The 19,180-nt window shown below is 38.3% G+C and overlaps 1 protein-coding gene across 50 annotated transcripts in view; it reads left to right on the forward strand.

Annotated features, from left to right (window-relative positions):
- The window catches only part of PPFIBP2 (PPFIB scaffold protein 2), a 96,440-nt gene that overhangs the window by 66,195 nt on the left and 11,065 nt on the right, over positions 1-19,180 (forward strand). For 21 of the 50 annotated variants that reach the window (XR_014955320.1, XR_014955321.1, XR_014955319.1 and 18 more), the window contains 13 exons: positions 850-981; positions 5,631-5,810; positions 7,221-7,313; positions 9,771-9,879; positions 11,275-11,307; positions 12,953-13,014; positions 13,542-13,617; positions 14,300-14,397; positions 14,576-14,640; positions 15,080-15,148; positions 15,448-15,508; positions 17,045-17,086; positions 18,640-18,787. Coding sequence is in view for 39 of the 50 variants with exons in the window: in XM_085579674.1 (XP_085435800.1) it covers positions 850-981; positions 5,631-5,810; positions 7,221-7,313; positions 9,771-9,879; positions 11,275-11,307; positions 12,953-13,014; positions 13,542-13,617; positions 14,300-14,397; positions 14,576-14,640; positions 15,080-15,148; positions 15,448-15,508; positions 17,045-17,086; positions 18,640-18,787 (1,168 nt within the window). In the remaining 11 variants the exon portion in view is untranslated. Of the gene's footprint in view, positions 1-849; positions 982-5,630; positions 5,811-7,220; positions 7,314-9,770; positions 9,880-11,274; positions 11,308-12,952; positions 13,015-13,541; positions 13,618-14,299; positions 14,398-14,575; positions 14,641-15,079; positions 15,149-15,447; positions 15,509-17,044; positions 17,087-18,639; positions 18,788-19,180 lie in introns of those variants that run through there. The other 29 variants (XR_014955327.1, XR_014955328.1, XR_014955324.1 and 26 more) reach the window with 7 other exon arrangements.

A 19,180-nucleotide genomic window follows, 5' to 3' on the forward strand; every position in this document is an offset into this window, starting at 1 on the left:
AAAATCCATTTGGAGCTTGGAAAACTAGGTATGAATTTTTCAGTAAAGCTTAAAGTTCTGATGGGACTTTTTTATTTTCAAAAATGGAGGTGAGAGAGGCATTAAATTTTGGATGGTTTCTTGCCTTGGCTTTCCTGAAAAATGAAATAATCAATGAAGGTGTGAATGTTGACCGTTCTCCAAACACACTGATAGGACTCCATCCAGAGTCTGTCTGCTCTGCAATCTGCAAAACAAATCTGGGGCACACAAGCAAAAGCCATGACCAGATGTTTCTCCTGTACACTCTTTCTTAGTTTAGACACTGCCTTTTAGACTCCAGTTAGGACATTTCTTTCACTGCAGTTCCCTCCACACTGTGCAGCTCTCAAAAGCCATCCAGTACTACATGGTGTAAGTTACTATTTATTGGTGTAGAGGTGTTGCTTGCCTCTGCTACTCAATTTGGGTTAAGGTGCTCATTCTGCAATACATCCTTTATTGGATTACACATGACAAGAAGGTCTGCAGGGTAATCCTAAAGAATAACTTTGGCTGATGAGTGTTTTAGGAAGACGCCAGCTCTTTTGTAATGTGCCATTATGTGGGTTTAGGTTTGTTCAGCCTCGGTATTGTTTTTGATTTCATGTCTAGCCCAGGGATTAACTTTACCACACATTTGCTTGAAATGAGGAGTGGGACACGATGGTTTGGTGATTAACACAGAACATTTAGGTGAAAATAACTGCAGCACTTGAGAAACACACTGAGGTTCGTACTGCGGCTTTAATATGGGCCTGCAATAATACACATGGCAGTCTTTCAGTGCTCACATAAATAACTGGGGAAATTGTTCTGCTTTGCTCTCAGGAGCTGCTAAGTCGCACGTCGCTCGAGACTCAGAAATTAGATCTGATGGCTGAAGTCTCAGACCTGAAGATTAAGCTGGTTGGGATGGAAAAGGAGCAGAGTGAATATGAAGAGAAACAGAACAAAGCTGAGGTGAGTTTCTTTCATTAGTTGTTTTTATGTTTTTTTCCATGTCACACATGGGCTGAAAGCAGCAGGGAATAGGATTTCCCATGCCTGCAGCACAGCCCATGTCACCAATCCTATGAATTCAGTGAGGAGTAGGATTAGGCATTTTCAGCATGCAGTTTCTTTTCCTCTCTCTCATCATACTTCAGAGGTTGCTGTTTGGCTTTCATCAAGGCAGAGTCCCTTCCAGAAGCATTTATTGCAGTGAGTGTTCCCTTAACCCTTTCCTTTCCCTGGGAGCTGGACTGGCATGGCTGTGCCAGGCCTACCAGAGCTCTCCCCTCATTTTTGTGGCAGAAAAGACTGTCAGCTCAGTAGTGTCAGGGGTGCCACAAGCACTGAGATCAGGAATTTTAATGTATTTTAAATAGCACATGGGAGGGAATTTGCCTCAAATGTGTCTTTCCCCTTGTGGCTACATAATAAATAGTGAAAAAAAATATCATAGGCTGGAAGCTGTTCTAATTACTCCCTTTCAGATGTGGAGATCTCTGGACATCAAAGGAGCTTTAGGTTTTGCTGTACTGGTTAAGAAAGAGAGCATGAAACAGGGAATTCATCTGAGCAACATCCATATCATGGTGGTGAGCAGCAGGTGGGAGCTGGGAAAGAAAGCAATGGTGGAAGAGAGAAATTCATACAAATTGCCATGTGTTGCTCTACTCAGTGGTCCTGTAAGGGGACCAGCTAGCAGGAGAGGACTGCCTGGGAAAGAGAGGATTGCTCAGTCTGAGATTTATACATTGCTGACTGGGAGGAAAAAAAAAAAAAAAGCCCCACACCCAAACTTTGTTCCATATTGACTTAGGAGGATTTGAAGTCCAGGCAGAATTAGGAGCTGTTTGCTCTCCATAACTCTGCCAGTGGAATAGGTGATAACTCTGCATCAGTACTTTGCCTGCAGTGACGTAGCTCATTTGGGGTGTGTTTGCTTTTAGCTTATTTATTCCCTGAAGTTTTTTTTAGAGATGCAAAGATAACATAAAGAGAACAATTTCTGGCAGAGCTTACAAGCCAGAGAGGCACCAGCTGCTGTTTTCACCACCTGTGGCCCTTCTTGTGCTCTCTCAGGCATAATTGCCAGTGCCTTGTGCACAGAGAGGGCCTGAGCATTCTCAAGCTACCTGAAAATCTGAACAGGTCTGAGCAGCACCTGATGGCTGCAGATGGCAGCTTGCTCCCAGTGCCTCCCATAAGAGTGGAATACAGGGCTCAGGATGCCTAAATTATTGCAGGGCATGCACAGCCAGCCTGGCTCCTGGAAAGCAGCAGAGATTTTGGGTGCATTTTTATGGATGGGACTCTTGAGTGCCTGGGAGGTCTGGTCCTGTGAGCTGGGAAATTCTGCTGCTGCTGCAGTGAGGTTTGTGCCCCCTTGGGTGGAAAAGTTGAGCTTTAAGAGCCTGGGTGTCTTTATGGCATTTGAAAGCGATAGGACACGTTCCTGCTGAGATGGAAAAAGGGATTCTAATCTGATGGAAAAGTTGAGAATCGTTGAGTGTGTGCTGAATTATTAAATACCCCAAGGTGTGATTAGGTTTCTGGCATGTTGGAAGTTGCAAACCTTTGTGTGTGGCAAAGCAAAGTGGGTGTTGTAAGGAAAGGTATGGGACACAAACAGCATTTTTGGTTTGCTTGTTGAGTGATTTGTGTATCTATTTCAGATTCTCCTGAATAAGCAGTAATCCTGTTTATCAGGAGTTGCTTTCAATCAAATTAGATCCTTAGTTGAGTTCTAATGCTTTAACCCTATTTCTGCTCCTTTTCCTGTAAATTATACTAATTTTTCAATACAGACATGATTTCAAACATCAGAATGAAATTTGTTGGTGTTCTTTACATTATTAGACTAAAGCTGCTTAAATTTGATAATATTTTGAGTGTTTTCCTGAACTCTTTGCCTCCACTGCTCAACTACATCTTTCTAATGAAGAAACCACTTTGATAAAAACAGTCTACTTGTAGTTTGCTCTTGGTTTTGGCATCCAGTAGTTAAACAATTTTAAACAGCTTGTTCAGATACTTCATGGTTGACCCTGCTATTTCTAAATATAATAATGGGGCTTAAAAAGTTTAAAATTAAATGTGGCATTGCAGGACCATTCCACTCCACCATGCTTTCTCTCTATTCTAATTTTGTGTCAGCTTATTTCACAGCAGCTGTTTCCAGTCACTTAGAATTTATCTATAGAATTATTTTTCTGATTAGGCTGGGAGGAAAGAAAGCAAATTAAAGCATCCTACTAAATATGAGTTTGTGTTAAGATTGGTTTCAATTTGTCTTGTGCAGCTGTCATTTAGGTTTGGTTTTAGTGAGCAGTAAAAAGTTTATCAAGCATCTCTAACCTCCTCTCAAAGGTATCGATTTCACACTGAATGCCACTTGTCTCTGGCTCTTCAAAAGTACATACTAAATATAAAGTGCCATTTATTTATATATATTACAGATGGGCCAGGAGAATAGCTGCTTGTACATGGGCTATCTCACTCCTGGCTTTGTCACTTTAATTCCTTTTCTGGGGAATAAATCCTACTTTTGACACATTAATGCTATGAAGGTTTCTGGACTCTCACCTGAAGGGGTTGTGTAGATTTTCTCTTACCTGAGAAGCCTCAGAAATTTTGAAAATGTGTTTTTCTTAATGTAGCAAGGTATGAGGAAGCAGCATTGGCATAAGATTTATGGCTGCCCAGATGTCTGCTCTACCTGAACGTGGACAAAAGAGACTTTCTGTCTGTCCTGCTTCTTCCTTTTGTAGCATGGGATAAGTCTGTGGGTTTGGCTGTAAGGCTGCTGGCAAGTATTTTGTGGCCCTTGTAACTTCTGAATTAAATATCTAGTGCAAAGCTACTTGCAATTCCAAAGAAACCTGAGTCAGTGAGGCACTGACTCCCTCTGGGGAGTCTGGTGTGCTGTCTCATCTGAATCAAGGTGTTGTAGTTAGTGTTAATGAATGTTCATGCTGGGAAAGAACATCAAAAAGGCCTGTTCTACCTTGAAACTGGAAAAAATTGCAAAGGCACAAGCTGGAGTTCCACTGGGATAAGGGTTTCTGTCATTTCTGTTCCATCAAGTTGGCCCTGTGGGGTCTGTGGACGTTTCCCTTTCCCCTTTTTTAATCAGACAATTAGAGGATTTTAATAAGACAAGAGGATTGCAAGGCAGCAGCATCCAGAACCTGGTGTGGGTTAACAGAGCTTTGCCAAAGAGGAGCACAGACCAAGCCTTGGAGCTAAAAGACAGCGAGGGAGATGGATGTGAGTGTCCTGCCAGCTCCCCTGCCCGGCTGGTGCTGCTCTGGGAGGTACCTGATTGTGGAGAGGATGGTAAAAAAACAAACCTAATCCTTGTTTATGTCCATTAAAGGTTGACTGGGTGAAAGAGGATGAGCATCAGACTCTGTGATCCTAATTGAGCATAATATGTATAAAGTAAAATGGCTTTGCTGAATTTCATCTTAAACAGTGAGCTAGAAAAATGTGTGAAACTCTTCTGTGTGAGTTAGGGGAATCTTTGTGAATGTTTAAAATTGCCTGTGAATGCTGTTATTGCCCTGTCCTTGCTATTCCCTAGCTCTAAAGCTCCTCATTTTACTGCAGAGTTGAGGTTACAGGAGGATTGTTGAGGCAACTCTAATGAAGAAAATAATTTAAAAATTTTTTGCCACATCATCTGTTGTTCTGTCCACCAAAATCTTTTTCTGTCCTTTGAAAGATGGATTAAGCTTCTCAAATTTGTTCCACTTGAGAAGACTGAGAAACCACAAAACTTATGTTATTTGTGTCCATGAAAGCTAAGAGAAAAGCATTTCAGGCTCTTAATACCTGAAAAAATACTCAGTGCTATTTGCTACAGAGTTGGGGAATTTAGGTGAAATATCTTATGGATTTTTATACTTGACTTTGGTTTGCTTTCTAAGCTGGATTTTTTGATGTGTGTATCACTGATACATGCACATCCAAGAAGCTGACCAGCAAACTGGTGCACTTTAAAATAATGACTTTTTCTTCTGTGTTATCCTCCTGATTTCTCCTGCATCTGTTTCTTAACTCCTCCTTCACGTCAAGATCCTGCCTAGACAGAGAGAGAGGTAATGGAGTTATTTTTCTGCCCCATGCTAGACCTGGAAACAGAATTACTTTGCTAGTGAATTCTGTGTATTAATTATGAAAGAGTAACTATGGCCCCAGCTGAGCATTTTGCAGTTTCTTCCTACTGGATGATTTGGAAGTACAAATGAATACAATCAACTCCCATTTCAGCAAACGTGTGCCTGTGAGCCAGCATATTAAAATATGTTCCAAATGATCCCTCACATGACTGTAAAACTTTCCAAAAAAAGTTTCTGATCTTAACATCAGAGTCAGAATCATGAATTGGTCTGGAATGTAGATTCTGTTCCATGTAAACTGTGGCTTTGTGCAATACTCATTTACATCTACTTTATCAGAAAGGAAACACATCACCTGTCTTTTTTTAGTTTGCCTTTGGTGTGCTTCACGTGGTTCTTTGTGCTGCAACTGTAGAAATATGTTCTTTGCATCATTTTTTTCCTCACCTGTCTTTTTTTTGTCTTTTTTTGTTTTTTCTCCCTTTCCTCCCATGTTTTCAGTCAGTAGTGAACCTGATCAGTGACCTACAGGAGCAGATGTGTAGACTGCAGCTGGAAATTAATAGTAGGATCCAAGAAAGAAAGTCTCAAGATAGGAAAGCAGACTTGACCCCTAATGGTCCTCAATCTGGTGCAAGATCAGTAGAGCCTCTGGGCCAGAAGAATTGCTCTCAGTGTGAAGTATGAGAAGCTCCCCTTGGCAGAAGCCTCTGTATTGCCTCTTCTCTCTCTCACAGAAACTAAATTCCACTAACCAGAGCTGCCTTGGGAATGTTTTGCCATTAATCTTTGTGGCTTTCATTAGCAAAGAGTAAGAGTGCCATAAAAAATGACCAGAAAAAAAAATCTCACCCCAGACTCTTCGTCCCAGTTACTGGGACAAATTTGGTCTCCATTGATGGCTGTCGACTAAAGCACAGAAATCTGTAAAACCCAATTGCCCCTTTCAGATTTTTCACAGTTTCCATTTCACTTGTAAGTCTGCAGCGCTGGTGGGGTGTGGGTTTTTTGGATTTGGGAATTGAGATTTGTCTGATGTGCAGCATGTTTTGGCATGGTTTGGTAGTTTGCTACTTTTCCTCGTGATGATGCCACCCCAGCTGTGCTTGATGGTGTGGCCTAACCAGTCCTCTGAGCACAGATTATTGATTCCTGGATATCTTAAAAGCTTAACACAGGTATAAAATAATTTCAGCTAAGAATCTCTGACATACACCCCTTTTTTCTATTGAAAAGAGCCATAATAAAAATAATCTGCTGGTACTTTTAAAATAGCAAATCCAACACGGTTTTGTTTATTCCCTGATATTAGCAGGTACCAGAATTTACATAACAAATCTTGGTTGTATTTGATCAAAAATGTGTCACATGGAAAAACAAAAGCTACTTTGCATAAATGGCTTCTTATCACTGAAGATGGAATGATACTGGTATGCCTAGAAAAAAGCATTTTAATACTTGATTTCAAATCAGATTATTTCCACATCTCTTCAGTTAAAATTTGCATGCCCAGAACTCATAAGTAATCTGCTTGTATTGTGAGGGAATTTTTCAGTAACTTCTCTCATAGGTTTATATTATAAAAATAACTATCCTGTGTGTTACACCTATTTTGAAAATAGTGCTCTTGCTTCTGGGCTTGTTTTTGTGCAGAACTGCTTAATGGACTATTAGAACTGCATGCTGTAGGTTGGGGAAATAATCCGAGAGTCAAATCTAGGAGTCATTCCTAATAAATCTTAATGTAATCCAAGATGTTAGTGTGGTGCTTAATGTATATACTGAACAGGAGTCCAAAATTGGGCTACTCATTCAAACTTTTCCTTTCCTTAGTTCATTTTAAGACATTTTGTTTTGTCAGAGCCCCATCAAGGTTTTAATAATATTGTCTTTTAGAATAAGCAAGATACAATTCTATCAAGGAGTGGGAGAAGGGACATTTAAGGGACAGCTTCTTAGAGCAGGTCACAGTTTTAGTGTGGCAGTTTAATGTTGAATACTGTGTGGCTCATGCATGATCTGTAATTCAGACTGGGAAAAATTAATATCTGCCAGGAAAACCTTACCTTTAATTTCCTTCTTCCTCTGCAGGGTTTGTTACAGGAACTCAGACACCTCAAAATTAAAGTGGAAGAACTGGAAAATGAAAGAAATCAGTATGAGTGGAAATTGAAAGCAACTAAAGTAAGCACAATCCCTGGTATTCTCTAATGACAGGCTTCTATCACCTGGGAAGGGATATGCTCCATTTGTCATGAAATATTTACTTTTCTGACATTTACCTTGTGGCAGGGTAGCTATGAAGTTAAGTTGTCTTTAACCATTTTTGGAATAAATATCTTGGTTTGAAGGTGGTGTAGCTTTCTTTGTGCCTTTTGCTCCCTCCATGCAGTTTTCAGTCTGGTACTTCTTGCAATTCTTATTTTAGGAAACCACAAAAGGCATTTTGACTTGCAAAGAGCTGCTCAAAGTAGAGGCCTCTTTGAAGGCTTCCTGACCTTGATTTGTATAATGGTGACAAGACTCTGTGGGATTTACTTTCCAGCCTGAGGAGACATGCAAAGTTTGTTGGGTGCTTGCTTACTATGGAATTTGTTTTCATAGACATTAAGCCCAAAATACACCATTAGATCATCTGCTTTGACTTTGTGTATATCACACTGCATGGCTGCCTTACACTTTTGTTGACCTTAAGTCCTTCAAAGCTGTTGGATCATAATCTGGAGAAACTTGGCATGTCAAACATTTAATAATTTTCCCCAGCAATTAATTTTTCTACTGGAACATTCTCACTGTTATTTCTAGCTTGAATTTTTAGCCCTTTTCTACTGGATTAAAAAGCACCATAAAATTTTTCCTTCTTGTGCTGTAATCACATCTCCTTTCATTTGTGTAATAATCCCTGTTGATGTGAGTGACTGACTCTTGACTTGTGGTTGAATCTTGGAGAAACATTTCAAATTATTAAACTGAATTTTCTATTTAATCCCTGATAGCTTGATCCAGACATGACAAACAGCTATTATTTGTATTAGCATTTCTTTCTTTTGAGAATTCTTGGATGAATAAGAGAATGGTGCTGTCATGTCTTTTTTTCTCATTAAGATAATAGTTCTTCAATCCATGAAAATGTTTTCTCTGACGTGGTGGAGATGAACAGTCTTGGAAAAATATTTTCTCAAGCAGTGTGTGGCCAGCTGCCAAGACAGATAGAAATTATGGAAAATGTAGGAGCAGAAGGAGAATAGTAAAGAAGAATCATAAAACCCACTGAGGGAAAGAAGATGCCAGACTGGAAAGGAAGAGAAAAGCACAAGGAAAGAGATAGGAAACAGAAAAACAATCAGAGATTACAGGAATTAGGCGTTAAGGGGAAAAAAGAGCTTTTAAAAGAGCTCTGAGATTGAGTAGACCAGGGGAGGAGGCAAATCCAGATCTGATATTAAGAGGTCTGCAAGCTTTTGTCTTCCTGTTGTTCCAGCTTCTTAGATGAGAAATTGGAATATATCCATGGCTTGATATAAAAAGCATATTAGTCAGAGGGAAGCATGGGAGCCCTTCAGAGATGCAACAAGGCAGATTCTTCTATTCCACGTGGAATTTTAGGCAGAGCAGTGATGCTACCCTGCAATCCAACTGCTTTCTTCCTGGTGAAAATAAGTTTGTGTGTTAATTAAACCATGTTTCTCTCTGTTTGGATAATGTTTGGTTGTTTGCATCTTTCCTGCTTTATTTTAATATTTTGAGAAACTGGTCAAATAATTTTTTATTCAATAGTCAATATTTTTTTTATTCAATTCAGTAATTTTTTGTCCTTTTTCTTCCCTTTTTATCCTTTTTTTTTCTTCATCTGCAAGGAGGCTTGGTGTGCTTTTACAGGGGAAATGCAGAATGTTGACACACAGAGGCTTTGAGACCTCTGAAGAAAATCTTATCAAACTGCTGCCTTACTAAAATATGCTGCTAGCAGTTTTTCTAATAAATATAAAAAAACTGATTAAAATCACTGCATTTCAGGCTGAAAAATCACAGAATTCTTCTTCCTCTGTCCTGTTGAGCTTTTTCAAGTGAGATTTTCTATCAATATCTAGTGGCAGCCCTAAATCTCCAGTAAATGTAAATGAATATGGTATTCTGTTGTATGTGTGTGGTGGTTTTCCAGGCCATGCTTTCTTTCTATCCCATTTGCTGTTTTGATTAAAAAACAGTTTTGTTATCTTGCTAAGGAGGCTCAGCATTAATAGATTCTCAGTTATACTAATAAGTAGCAATTAGGATTAAAAATAATTGGTATTTAAAAATGCTTTGATATCTTTTAGAGGTCTTCATTAAAAGTTTGAATTCCTTCTAATATTATTAATTAATAGTCATTATTATTATTATGTGACCAACTTTATGGCATTGAGAGCTTTCCAGAGTTTCCTTACCTACATAAATTCCTGGAAAGCATAGTCTGCCTTCTCCAAGAGCTAATTGCATCAGGGAAAATGAGCTTCTCTAATAGCAGTAGCAGCATAAATATGGATTCTTATCCTAGTGTTTGTGAAATATCCTGAGCTCAATCACAGCCTCACTGGGCTGGGACAGACTCACAGCCAGTGGGTGGGGAAGTTATTCTGCCTTTGCTGTGCTCTTTTCCAGGCTGAGATAGCCCAGCTCCAGGAGCAGCTGGCTCTCAAGGATGCAGAGATAGAACGCTTGCAAAGTCAGCTCTCCAGGACCTCCTCGTACACTGAAGTGGCAGAAAGAGGTAAGAGGAGGGGAAACAAAATTAAAAATTCTGTTTTAAGTTTGCTTTGGTAGCAGCTTGCAAAGAGATCCAAAGCAATACAAGAATGGAGTTAAAGTTTATTATGGGAGGAAAAGTAGTGTCAATTCATTCTGTGTTCTGGTCAAGTAAGAGGCCTTTAATGTGTGAAACTCTATTCCAGTCTAGAGGCAGCACAAATTTAAATAAGTATCATCAGGGCCCTAAAACAGTTTCTGTTGGTGTTTTATTTATAATTGTAAAGACTCATTGTAGTGCAATGGGAATTTATTTTGCAGGTGCACCTTGAAAATTTCTCCAAAAAAATCTTTACAGTTTCTGGTTTTTAGGGGGAAAAAAAAAGAGTCACAGTAGTAGCTAAACCTAATATTTCAATGTCCAAATATCCTAAAAGAGTCATTGTTTCTTTTCTTCATGACTGTGTCTCATTCAAGCTCCCTGTCCCATCAAAGTCTGGACTTTCAGTGTCCCTGCCAGCCTGGACTGGTTTAGAGGTCTCTGATACTGCAGGTTTCTGTTTGTTTCTCTTGACACAGGTCAATGGCAAACAAACCAGTTTGTTTAGCCTTTGGTCTCAACCCGTGGTGCCACAGTTCTCTGAAATATTCCCTCCCTGGGGCTCCTGCCAGGAGAACATGGAATTAGGGACCTCTTTTCCTTCTCTGCAGCACCGACACTCGGCCCTGCAGAGGATTTGTGTGCGGTTTAGCACAGGGCACCAGCTTTGCTGCTCTGACAGATTCCGTGGGGGCCAACTGAGGCTTCCCAAGGCTGGGATGTGCATTTCCATGTGCTGTGCTTCCCTCTTCCCAGGGCTTCCCAAGAGCTTCCTCTGGTTCATTCCAACAAAGTGACTTAACATCTCCTTGTGGTGATCTCACTCAGCTGCAGAGCTTGTGCATGTAGAGAGCTGCATGTCTAACCAGAAAATTAGTTTGTCTAACAGCAGTGCTTGGTAGAAGAACCCTTCTACTAATAGAATTATGTATTTTCTGTGAGATTCCCAAATAATTTGTGGTATTTCAAAAGGAAGATAGTGGTATGACAGTCAATCTAGAGCTCAGCAGCGTTCAGCTTGTAGAAATGTGGTGAAACTGTCCTTGATTCCAGTGGCAGAAGAATCAAACCCTCTACAAAATCCATCAAGGAAAGCACTTAGACTGTATTTCAACGGAAACAGTAACAATCCTTCTGAAAGCAAACAAAAAAAAATTATTGATCTATCAGAATTTTAGGTGGTCTTCTCAAATAAAGTTGAAAAATGATGTGAATGTATTTGTAGTCTGCTAGAATGCATATCCTAATTAAATTGCAAGATTGATCTAATATGTGCTTTTTCTGCATACTTTATTTGACTCTCACCACTTACCATCGTAGAGGAAGTTTATAGGAGAAGGCTAAAAGAAAAACGTAAGCCTGGCAATTCCCTTTTGGCTTTATCTCACTGCTCCTTTCACACCAGTGTTAACTCAGATGCCTTCTGCAGCAACAAATATTCCATGTTTGTTTAGATCTGGCTGTCTAATTGTAACACACATGAGACACTGCTTTCACTGCTTGCAGCAAGCAGACAGCTCCTTTCCCTGCTCAGTGAGATTTTACTGCAGAAATAAAGGTCAGAGGTTCACAAATCAAATGTTGGACTTCAAAGGGACGTTGTCAAGGTTAACAGAGCCAAAATTAGCAATTACCCCCTTTTATTTGCACATATATAAACCCCATTTAATAATGAGAAAGACAGCTTTAATTGAAATCCTTTCTCTTTGGAGGGGAGGATTTAGGCTTTTTTTATTTTAAATCACTGCATTAAATTAAAAAAAAAAAAGTTGAATAAATGTCCCCATACTTGATGATGTTCATTAATATTGTAAGTAAAATTTGATTTAGTGTGCTTAAATCTACCTTGACACCAGTCCTTTTTGATGTCTAATATTTATAAAGAGAAATTAGTAGGCCCGTGATTTTTTAAAAAAGTCTCCCAATCGCTTGCCCACTGCCTGCTGGCTTTAGTTTTTGATTTGGCTGTGCCTGTGCATGTCCTGTGTCTCTTCTTTGAGAAAACACCTGTGAGATTTACTTACATGTTTTAAACTTAATCATTTCAAGGTGTGCACTTTCCAGAATCCCTGCAATAAAAACTAATTACAGCTTTTTCAAATAGTTTAGCTATGACATTGTGTATTCAACACTCATTTGTAAAACCTTTTTTCACAGCTCTTTGGCAATGTTGATTTTCTTTCCCCTTTCTCCCTTCATGCCTGCTGCCATATCTGTTTTCATGTTTTTTGGGGACAGTTGTCTCTGGTTTAATGTCAAAGCATGAACAGCTGGAGGTGGTAGTTACAAGAGAGGAATTATTTCAGGTTTTGTCTCCATCACACTTGGTTTCCTCAGGAAGACTTGCTGGGACTATTGTGTAGACAAAAATGAGAGTTTTGGTTCAGCAAAGTTAGGACGTGATTAACAACCTCATAAATTTCAGAGAGGGTGTTTTAATTGACTTGATTTAACATTACCTAACCCTAACCATCTGTCACTAAATTGTGGGTGAGAAAATTCTCCATTAGCTCGTGACGTAGATTTAAACCAAGTTACCCATACTGAAACATTTAAGTAAATAACATTTTACAGAATTTCCTTATATCAAACCAGTTTTTCATTATTCCCAAGTTCATGGATGTACTTTAACTACTTCTCAGATGGAATATATTTTCAATCCTACTTTAAATTATTTCCTTAAATATAACAGCAAGCACACTCCCATCTTTCGCAAAATGAGCTTCAGCGTTTCTTTTCTTTTCCATTGCTTGACTTAGTTTAAAATAGTGTTATGTACTCTTTTGTAAGAAAAACCAAAATGTTTGTATTGTGCAATATTTTTAATAGTTCAGCTTCTGAAAAGAATCCACATTAAATGTAGTTTAGTAGTACATTAGCCATGCCACTGACATGGTTTTGGTTATTAGTAAGAACATAGGGAAAGTACCACAAAGCATCTATTTGCAGTAAACGTAGCAAGTCTTATTTCTCTTACAACATTTTAAAACATTTTCAGACCAAGAAGTTCAGAGGTTGAAGATAGGAATGGAGACATTATTGGCTGCAAATGAAGAAAAGGTGAGAAAACAATCCTTGTTCTGCATGTTAAGAATGAAATTATGGTTTTGAATCTCTGAAATGTTCCAAATAACATTGGTCCTTGCACTTTCTAAAAGGACTAAATGAGAAAGGGAATTCAGGCTTCAGGAGACTGTCATTTTTGTGGTAATAAATCAATTTTTGTCGGATTTTCCTGCATGGTGGCACACCATATATGATCACATAAACAATTACATGCCTCCCTAAAAATTTCCTTTAGCAAGTGGGGAATCCTGACTGTGAAACATTAGTTCTTGAGAACATTAATGTGGCTCATAGCATTTATTTCTCAAAAAACACTCTAATGGCAAACTCCTCTGGTTTCCTTACATCTGTAATTTCACATTGTCCAGCAAATATTGTGTACAAAGGCAAATAACATTCTTTACAAAGCATGTGAAAGACGAGTCTGTTTTCATTCAAATCACAGAGATGTAGTACGGTGTTTCTGCAGTTAAAAATGAAGAATTTAAAATGTCATTTAATTTGTTTCATGTTTTCCACAGGACCGTCGGATAGAGGAGCTGACACTGCTGCTGAGCCAGTACAGGAGGGTCAAGGACATAATGATTGCAGCTCATGGTAAAATGGCTTGTGAATAATTTCCTGATTTTATTTTTAGTTTATGTGGTGTTTCCTGTGACCGTTATGACCTGTGACCATCAGCCATATTTCACAGCATAAAATAATCCATAAATGAGAGGGAGAACTCATTTCCCTTCCACTAAGGAAAACCCTGACAGCTGATGAGACAAATTTTTTTTTGGAGGAACAACTGAAAACCCACATTGCTTTGCTGCACACAATTCTGTGTATTTAACTTCGAAATCTGGGGTGGGGGGGAAAAAATCCCTGTCCCATTTCTCATTGACACTGTAGGAAGTGGAGTGGGTTTTAGGACAATCTAATTTTAAGTTACCACCATAATTTTCAGCACTGACTTGAATCTGGGACACTTGACCTTCTGAAAGGACAGTTTTGTTCCATGCACACCATCACATGAACAAGCAATAACAATATTTTTAGGCCTTGCATGGCAGAATGGAAACTTGTGTTTAACACACAAAAATAGGGAATGAGTGTAAATGTGTTTAACACACAAAAACAGGGAATGAGAGTAAATCTCTCTCTGAACGTTCATTAAGTAAATCAATAAAAAGAAGCAAGGAACAAGCCATGATGCTCTGGATTGATGACCTGATACTGCAGAAAGCAAACTTTTCCTGTTTTTCTCCCTTTCTACTTCTGCTCTCTAATGTTTCAGGCTCTCCTGTCTCTGGTGGCAGCGAAGAGGAACTTGAGGCAACTTTAAGGAAGTGGAATCTTCTGAATAACTCACAAGGAGAATTACTGAAAACAGAGGTATAGATGTTCTAGAAGCAGGTTCTGCCATACAGATGATTTTTTTCTGTTGGTTTCTCTGTAGTAATGTGGGTGAGAGGTCAGCCCTGGTCGAATTTTTGTATTTCTTGGTATGGGCACAGTAGATTCAGCAGAAAACACCACAACTACAAGCTTGAAACTCTTGTATCTTACCCAGGCCTCTGCAGGAGAATTGTCACCAGCTGTGCTCCCTCCAGTACCACACAAAGCCATGGAAATCAGGCAAGACCTTTCTTTCTCCTGTGGTGCTAAAAATTCTACTATTTGGATAATAAATTGTATTATGAGTTATTTAACTGTTGGCATCTTCTCTTGACTGTTCTTGGCTTTGCTGCAGTTTTGGGCATTGTGAAAGCTGTGCTTGTTGTGGAGGTTTGCAATACTTAGATGTTTAAGGTTTAAATTATAGGAATAAATCAGCATTTTTATATGTAATATATTTTATATGTAAATATTTTTATAATATAAATATATTTATATTATAAATATGTTATAGATAAGAATTTATACTATCTTATACTATATTATACTATATTATATATAAAAATATAAATTCATTATATAGATTTATATTTTATTTATTGATATAAACTATATTTATGTGTTTATGTTTATATATCATATTTTCTATATTTTTATATAAGTTTATTTCTATTTAAAGTGGAAGCATTCCAGTACCTCCAAGTAATTTAAACTCTCAGCAGGAAGAATCGTTGGAAGTCACAAATAGGTAACAATGAGTAACTGTCATTGAAATGTAAAATAATTTTCCTTTTTAAAATACCTTAATGTTGCACACTGCTCACAGAGAGTTTTTGTTAAAATGTGCTTGTTAAACCACCTAGAGATACAAGGCTACAGCTGCCCACTGGGCCTGGCTGCCTTTCACTGCACTAAAACCACAATAAAATAAATGAATCTTTTAATTCTGAGCTAGGTTTGATGCAGACATTGTGTGGCTTATGCAGCTGCTGTGCAAACAAACCATGTTTTATTAACTGCTGCTCTTCTGCCTGTCCCTTTCTTAAGGCTTCCACAGAAAAAAAAGTCAAGTAGTTTAGAAGACTTGCAGAGCGAATCCTTGGAAAAGGTTGGTTTATCTGTAATCACAGCTTCTGATGTTTAATGTCACAGCTAAAAGACAAAGATCAAGTATAAATATTCTTTTTGTTATACTTATAGTAACTTTAACCACCACTAACTCTGTATGTGGGGAAGGAGCCCTAAAACAGCTCAGGTTCTTTTTCCCCCCCACCTTCAAAACTGGTTGACATACTCATGTGGACACCTTCAAATTCAGTTTTGGTCCTTAAAGAAACAAAAATATTTAAGTGAAATACAAGAAATAACAAGGAATCATTTTGTTAAACTGCAGTATTATTTTGTTTATATTTTTTTTTTAAAGTATTTTTTTTTACTTCCATATCATCAAAAATATTAAGGCAGCTAATCCTGAAAGTAGCTAAATGTTGGGACTGGGTATTTCCAGCTAGGATTCCTTTTTGGGTGTGTGCATGTAACAGTGTTTTCCCTGATCCAAATTAGCATTCCTGAAGGTGGCAGCGATGCTGCCTTAGTTACAGCAGCAGGAGCACTTCAAGGGCTTTCATTCCACCCCAGAAAAAAACTTCCCAATTTGCAAAGTCTTGTTATATTGTGGTCCACAGTCCTGTTTTGTCATTATGTACACTGACATTTTTCTGCACTTTTAAAATTCCGCTTTGTGAGACTGTTGTTGTTTTCTGTACTCAAATTAGGCTTAATACCAGGTGATCTAGACCCAGTAATGCCATTGAAATCAGATACCAGTCATATGATTGCTCCAATTCTTGAATTTTTAAATTTTTAAAAAATATTTTAATATTTTTCTTGAATTGATAGAGATGATACTGACCAAGTAAAATGAAACTTGTGAAATTTGTGCTGCATTCATTTGATTCTAGTCACACACGTAACAAATCAGACCTAACATTTCATTCCATGAAGAATTGATAAAGGTTTTCTTGTTGCAACTTTCAGTTATTTTCTTGTCTTAAACCAAAAGTCTGAATTTATCTCTGTGATATGCTGTGATAAGGCTGGACCTACACATTTATGCTGGTGTTATTCTGCCATGCTCAAAGCTTAAATTCCCACTGCTTCTAGCAATAATAATAATAAAATAATAAACCACATTGGTGTCCCTGACCTAACTGTGGTGGAATTTTTATCACTTGGTTTCTGTCGGAGCTCTTTGTGGTTTCAGATGGATCCATACAGGATTGTGTGTATTATTTTATGTCAGCTGTTTTCATATTGGTCTGTTAAACAGCTGTTGTGTTCCCAGCTCAATGCAATTCTAAAAGGACCACCCAGAAACCTGAAAATAGCAAAATTCCTTTGATCACGACAGAACATAAACAGGAATTTTGTAGAGTGGGGAATGAACAAACACAGTTAGTATTAAATATTGGATTGAGATGAAATTAAGAGGTAACAGTCCTTGTAATATATTGTCCATATGTTAAGCACCATCTCTATAGCAATAAGACTACATTTGATGTTCCATGTATGTATGTTAATACTAACATTTGTCTGTTGCTTTTTTCCACAAAACTTTGAAATTGCCCTCCCTGAAACTCCATAGTATGTAGATGGAAAACCAGCACAGCCTGTTGTAGAACAAGAGGTATATTAACTGCAACCTTCCCTAACAATTCTCTGGTGGGGTGTGCTGTGATGTGCTGTGATGGTATGCCTGGTTTGCATTTTATATTCATTTTCTCTTCAAAATGTTTGCATAGTTCCAGTGCTGACAAACAACACAGGGGGTAAAGATTTGAGAGGGAAATCTTTTTGGTTTTTTACTTTTAATCTAAGTTTGTTACATGAAGCTGAGGTCAGTCAGTCTCACTGCTGATGTAAGACACAATTTCTCTACTCTTACAATAGTTTTGGTACAAGTCAGGATGTACTCCTGCAGTTGCCAAAAAAGAGCAGGAGAGTTGAGGAACTGAGCAATCTGGCCTGCAGTTGTATCCAAAGAATCCTCTAGGCCTTGGAATAAGAACAGATAAAGCAGTGGTTATCTCATAGAATTTTTAACGTGTCATCCTGTCACAATGTTTTGAAAAAATGTTGTTGGGATGGGGTTTACTGAATAAGCACACTGTATGTTCCTCTGTACTAAATATAGTTTGCATATTTCCAGTGCAGAGTTCTCCTATGAAACCTCTGTTCTGATACTGAAACATTTATCATAGGGAATTTATTTCAAAACACACCATTCCCCCTAATAATGTCAGCTGGAGCTGCAGGTTCACTGCTTGTCTCAAAAAGCATCCCTGTCCTACAGCTTTCACCCAGTGTTGGCTTGTCCATCTCTTCATCTGGATTCAGCATTGAAGAAATCCCAACAAGCCATTTCCAAAACTGTAGGCAAAAGTACTTCTGTGAAACACATGCTTTGCCTGGAAAAGTAACTTATAAGGCTCAAATCCATCAGATTTATAGGAATATTTCATCTGCCCTTGTGAAAGGAGCAAGGTGCCCAAGTAGATATCACTTGAATGCAAGGAAAATTAGGTTCTGTAATAGAACTGGCAATTATATTTAACTGTAATTATTTAAAAAAAAAAAAAACAAAAACAAAAAAAAACTTCACATTTAAAATTCTGACTATGCAAAGATACTTTTGTCCTTACAAAACTTATATTTCTGTATCCTAACTTTGGTTTTGATTCTTTTACTCTTATTAATGGTGGTAGGAAATACGCTTGTGAAAATTTGAGGTGTACCAATACTTTTGGGTTGAATTCCTGAGATACAGTTGTGAGGCAGAAGCACATAAAGTCTAGTGGAGAAAAAATGATCTGAGAAGTAACTAAACACATATTTGGTGCTATGAAAGTTGACCATGAAAAGATTAAACAATTAAATAGTGGCAGGGTCCTGGAGGAAAGAGAGACAGCTAGAAAAATTCTTATGGCAAAACCAGGTAATATTTAACATATATTTTAAAGTAACGCAGAGTGGATGAAGTGGGAGGAGCAGATGAGGGAAGGCAAGGCTGTGTCTCAGCTGATGGATGGGTTTAAACTGAGTTATCTGTAAGCAGGAATTTGCAGGGAGTGGAGTCATTTTGAACCATACGTTTTTCTCAGCTTTAAGAACATTGTGAACCGGATTGCAGATGCTGGGAGCAATTTGTACTTATTTTATCTTTCCCTCTTTTAAAAACAGCAGAGTAAGCCAGTGGGGAAAGGCAGCAAGTACCAAACGCTGCCAGGAAAGCTGCCCCGAGCCCTGCAGAACGGAGAGCAGGGGATGTACAGCTCCCCAGAGGGGTGTGGCACGAGTGACAACGATGACAACAGCATCCCTGGCCTGAGTATGTACCTGTGCCTCTCTCCCCCAAACTCTTTGAGGGGTTGGGACATAAAGTGGGATAGAATCTGCTGTGCCAGAACAATGCACTGTGATGTTCACATGCTTCACTCAAGGAATGTCCGACTACTACTTTTTTTCTTTTTTCTTTTTTTAACAAATACCAGAAATATTCCCATAGTTCATGGAAGAATGGGTTTAATTTTGAGGGGTTTTTTTCTCTGTTGCACCTGACAATACCATTTGAAACTTCACAGTACAACCATCAAAAAGCATGAACATTTTGGGTAAAAATCCCTCTATCAGCTCTGTTGGTTGCTTAGTTGTGGGGGACCCACTAGTGAAAATTAAATATACTGCATGCAGAAAAACATCAGTGGATTTTGCAACTACAAAT

Source organism: Lonchura striata, chromosome 5 (assembly GCF_050655825.1).
Source record: "Lonchura striata isolate lonStrDom1 chromosome 5, ASM5065582v1, whole genome shotgun sequence".
Lineage (NCBI taxonomy): Eukaryota > Metazoa > Chordata > Aves > Passeriformes > Estrildidae > Lonchura > Lonchura striata.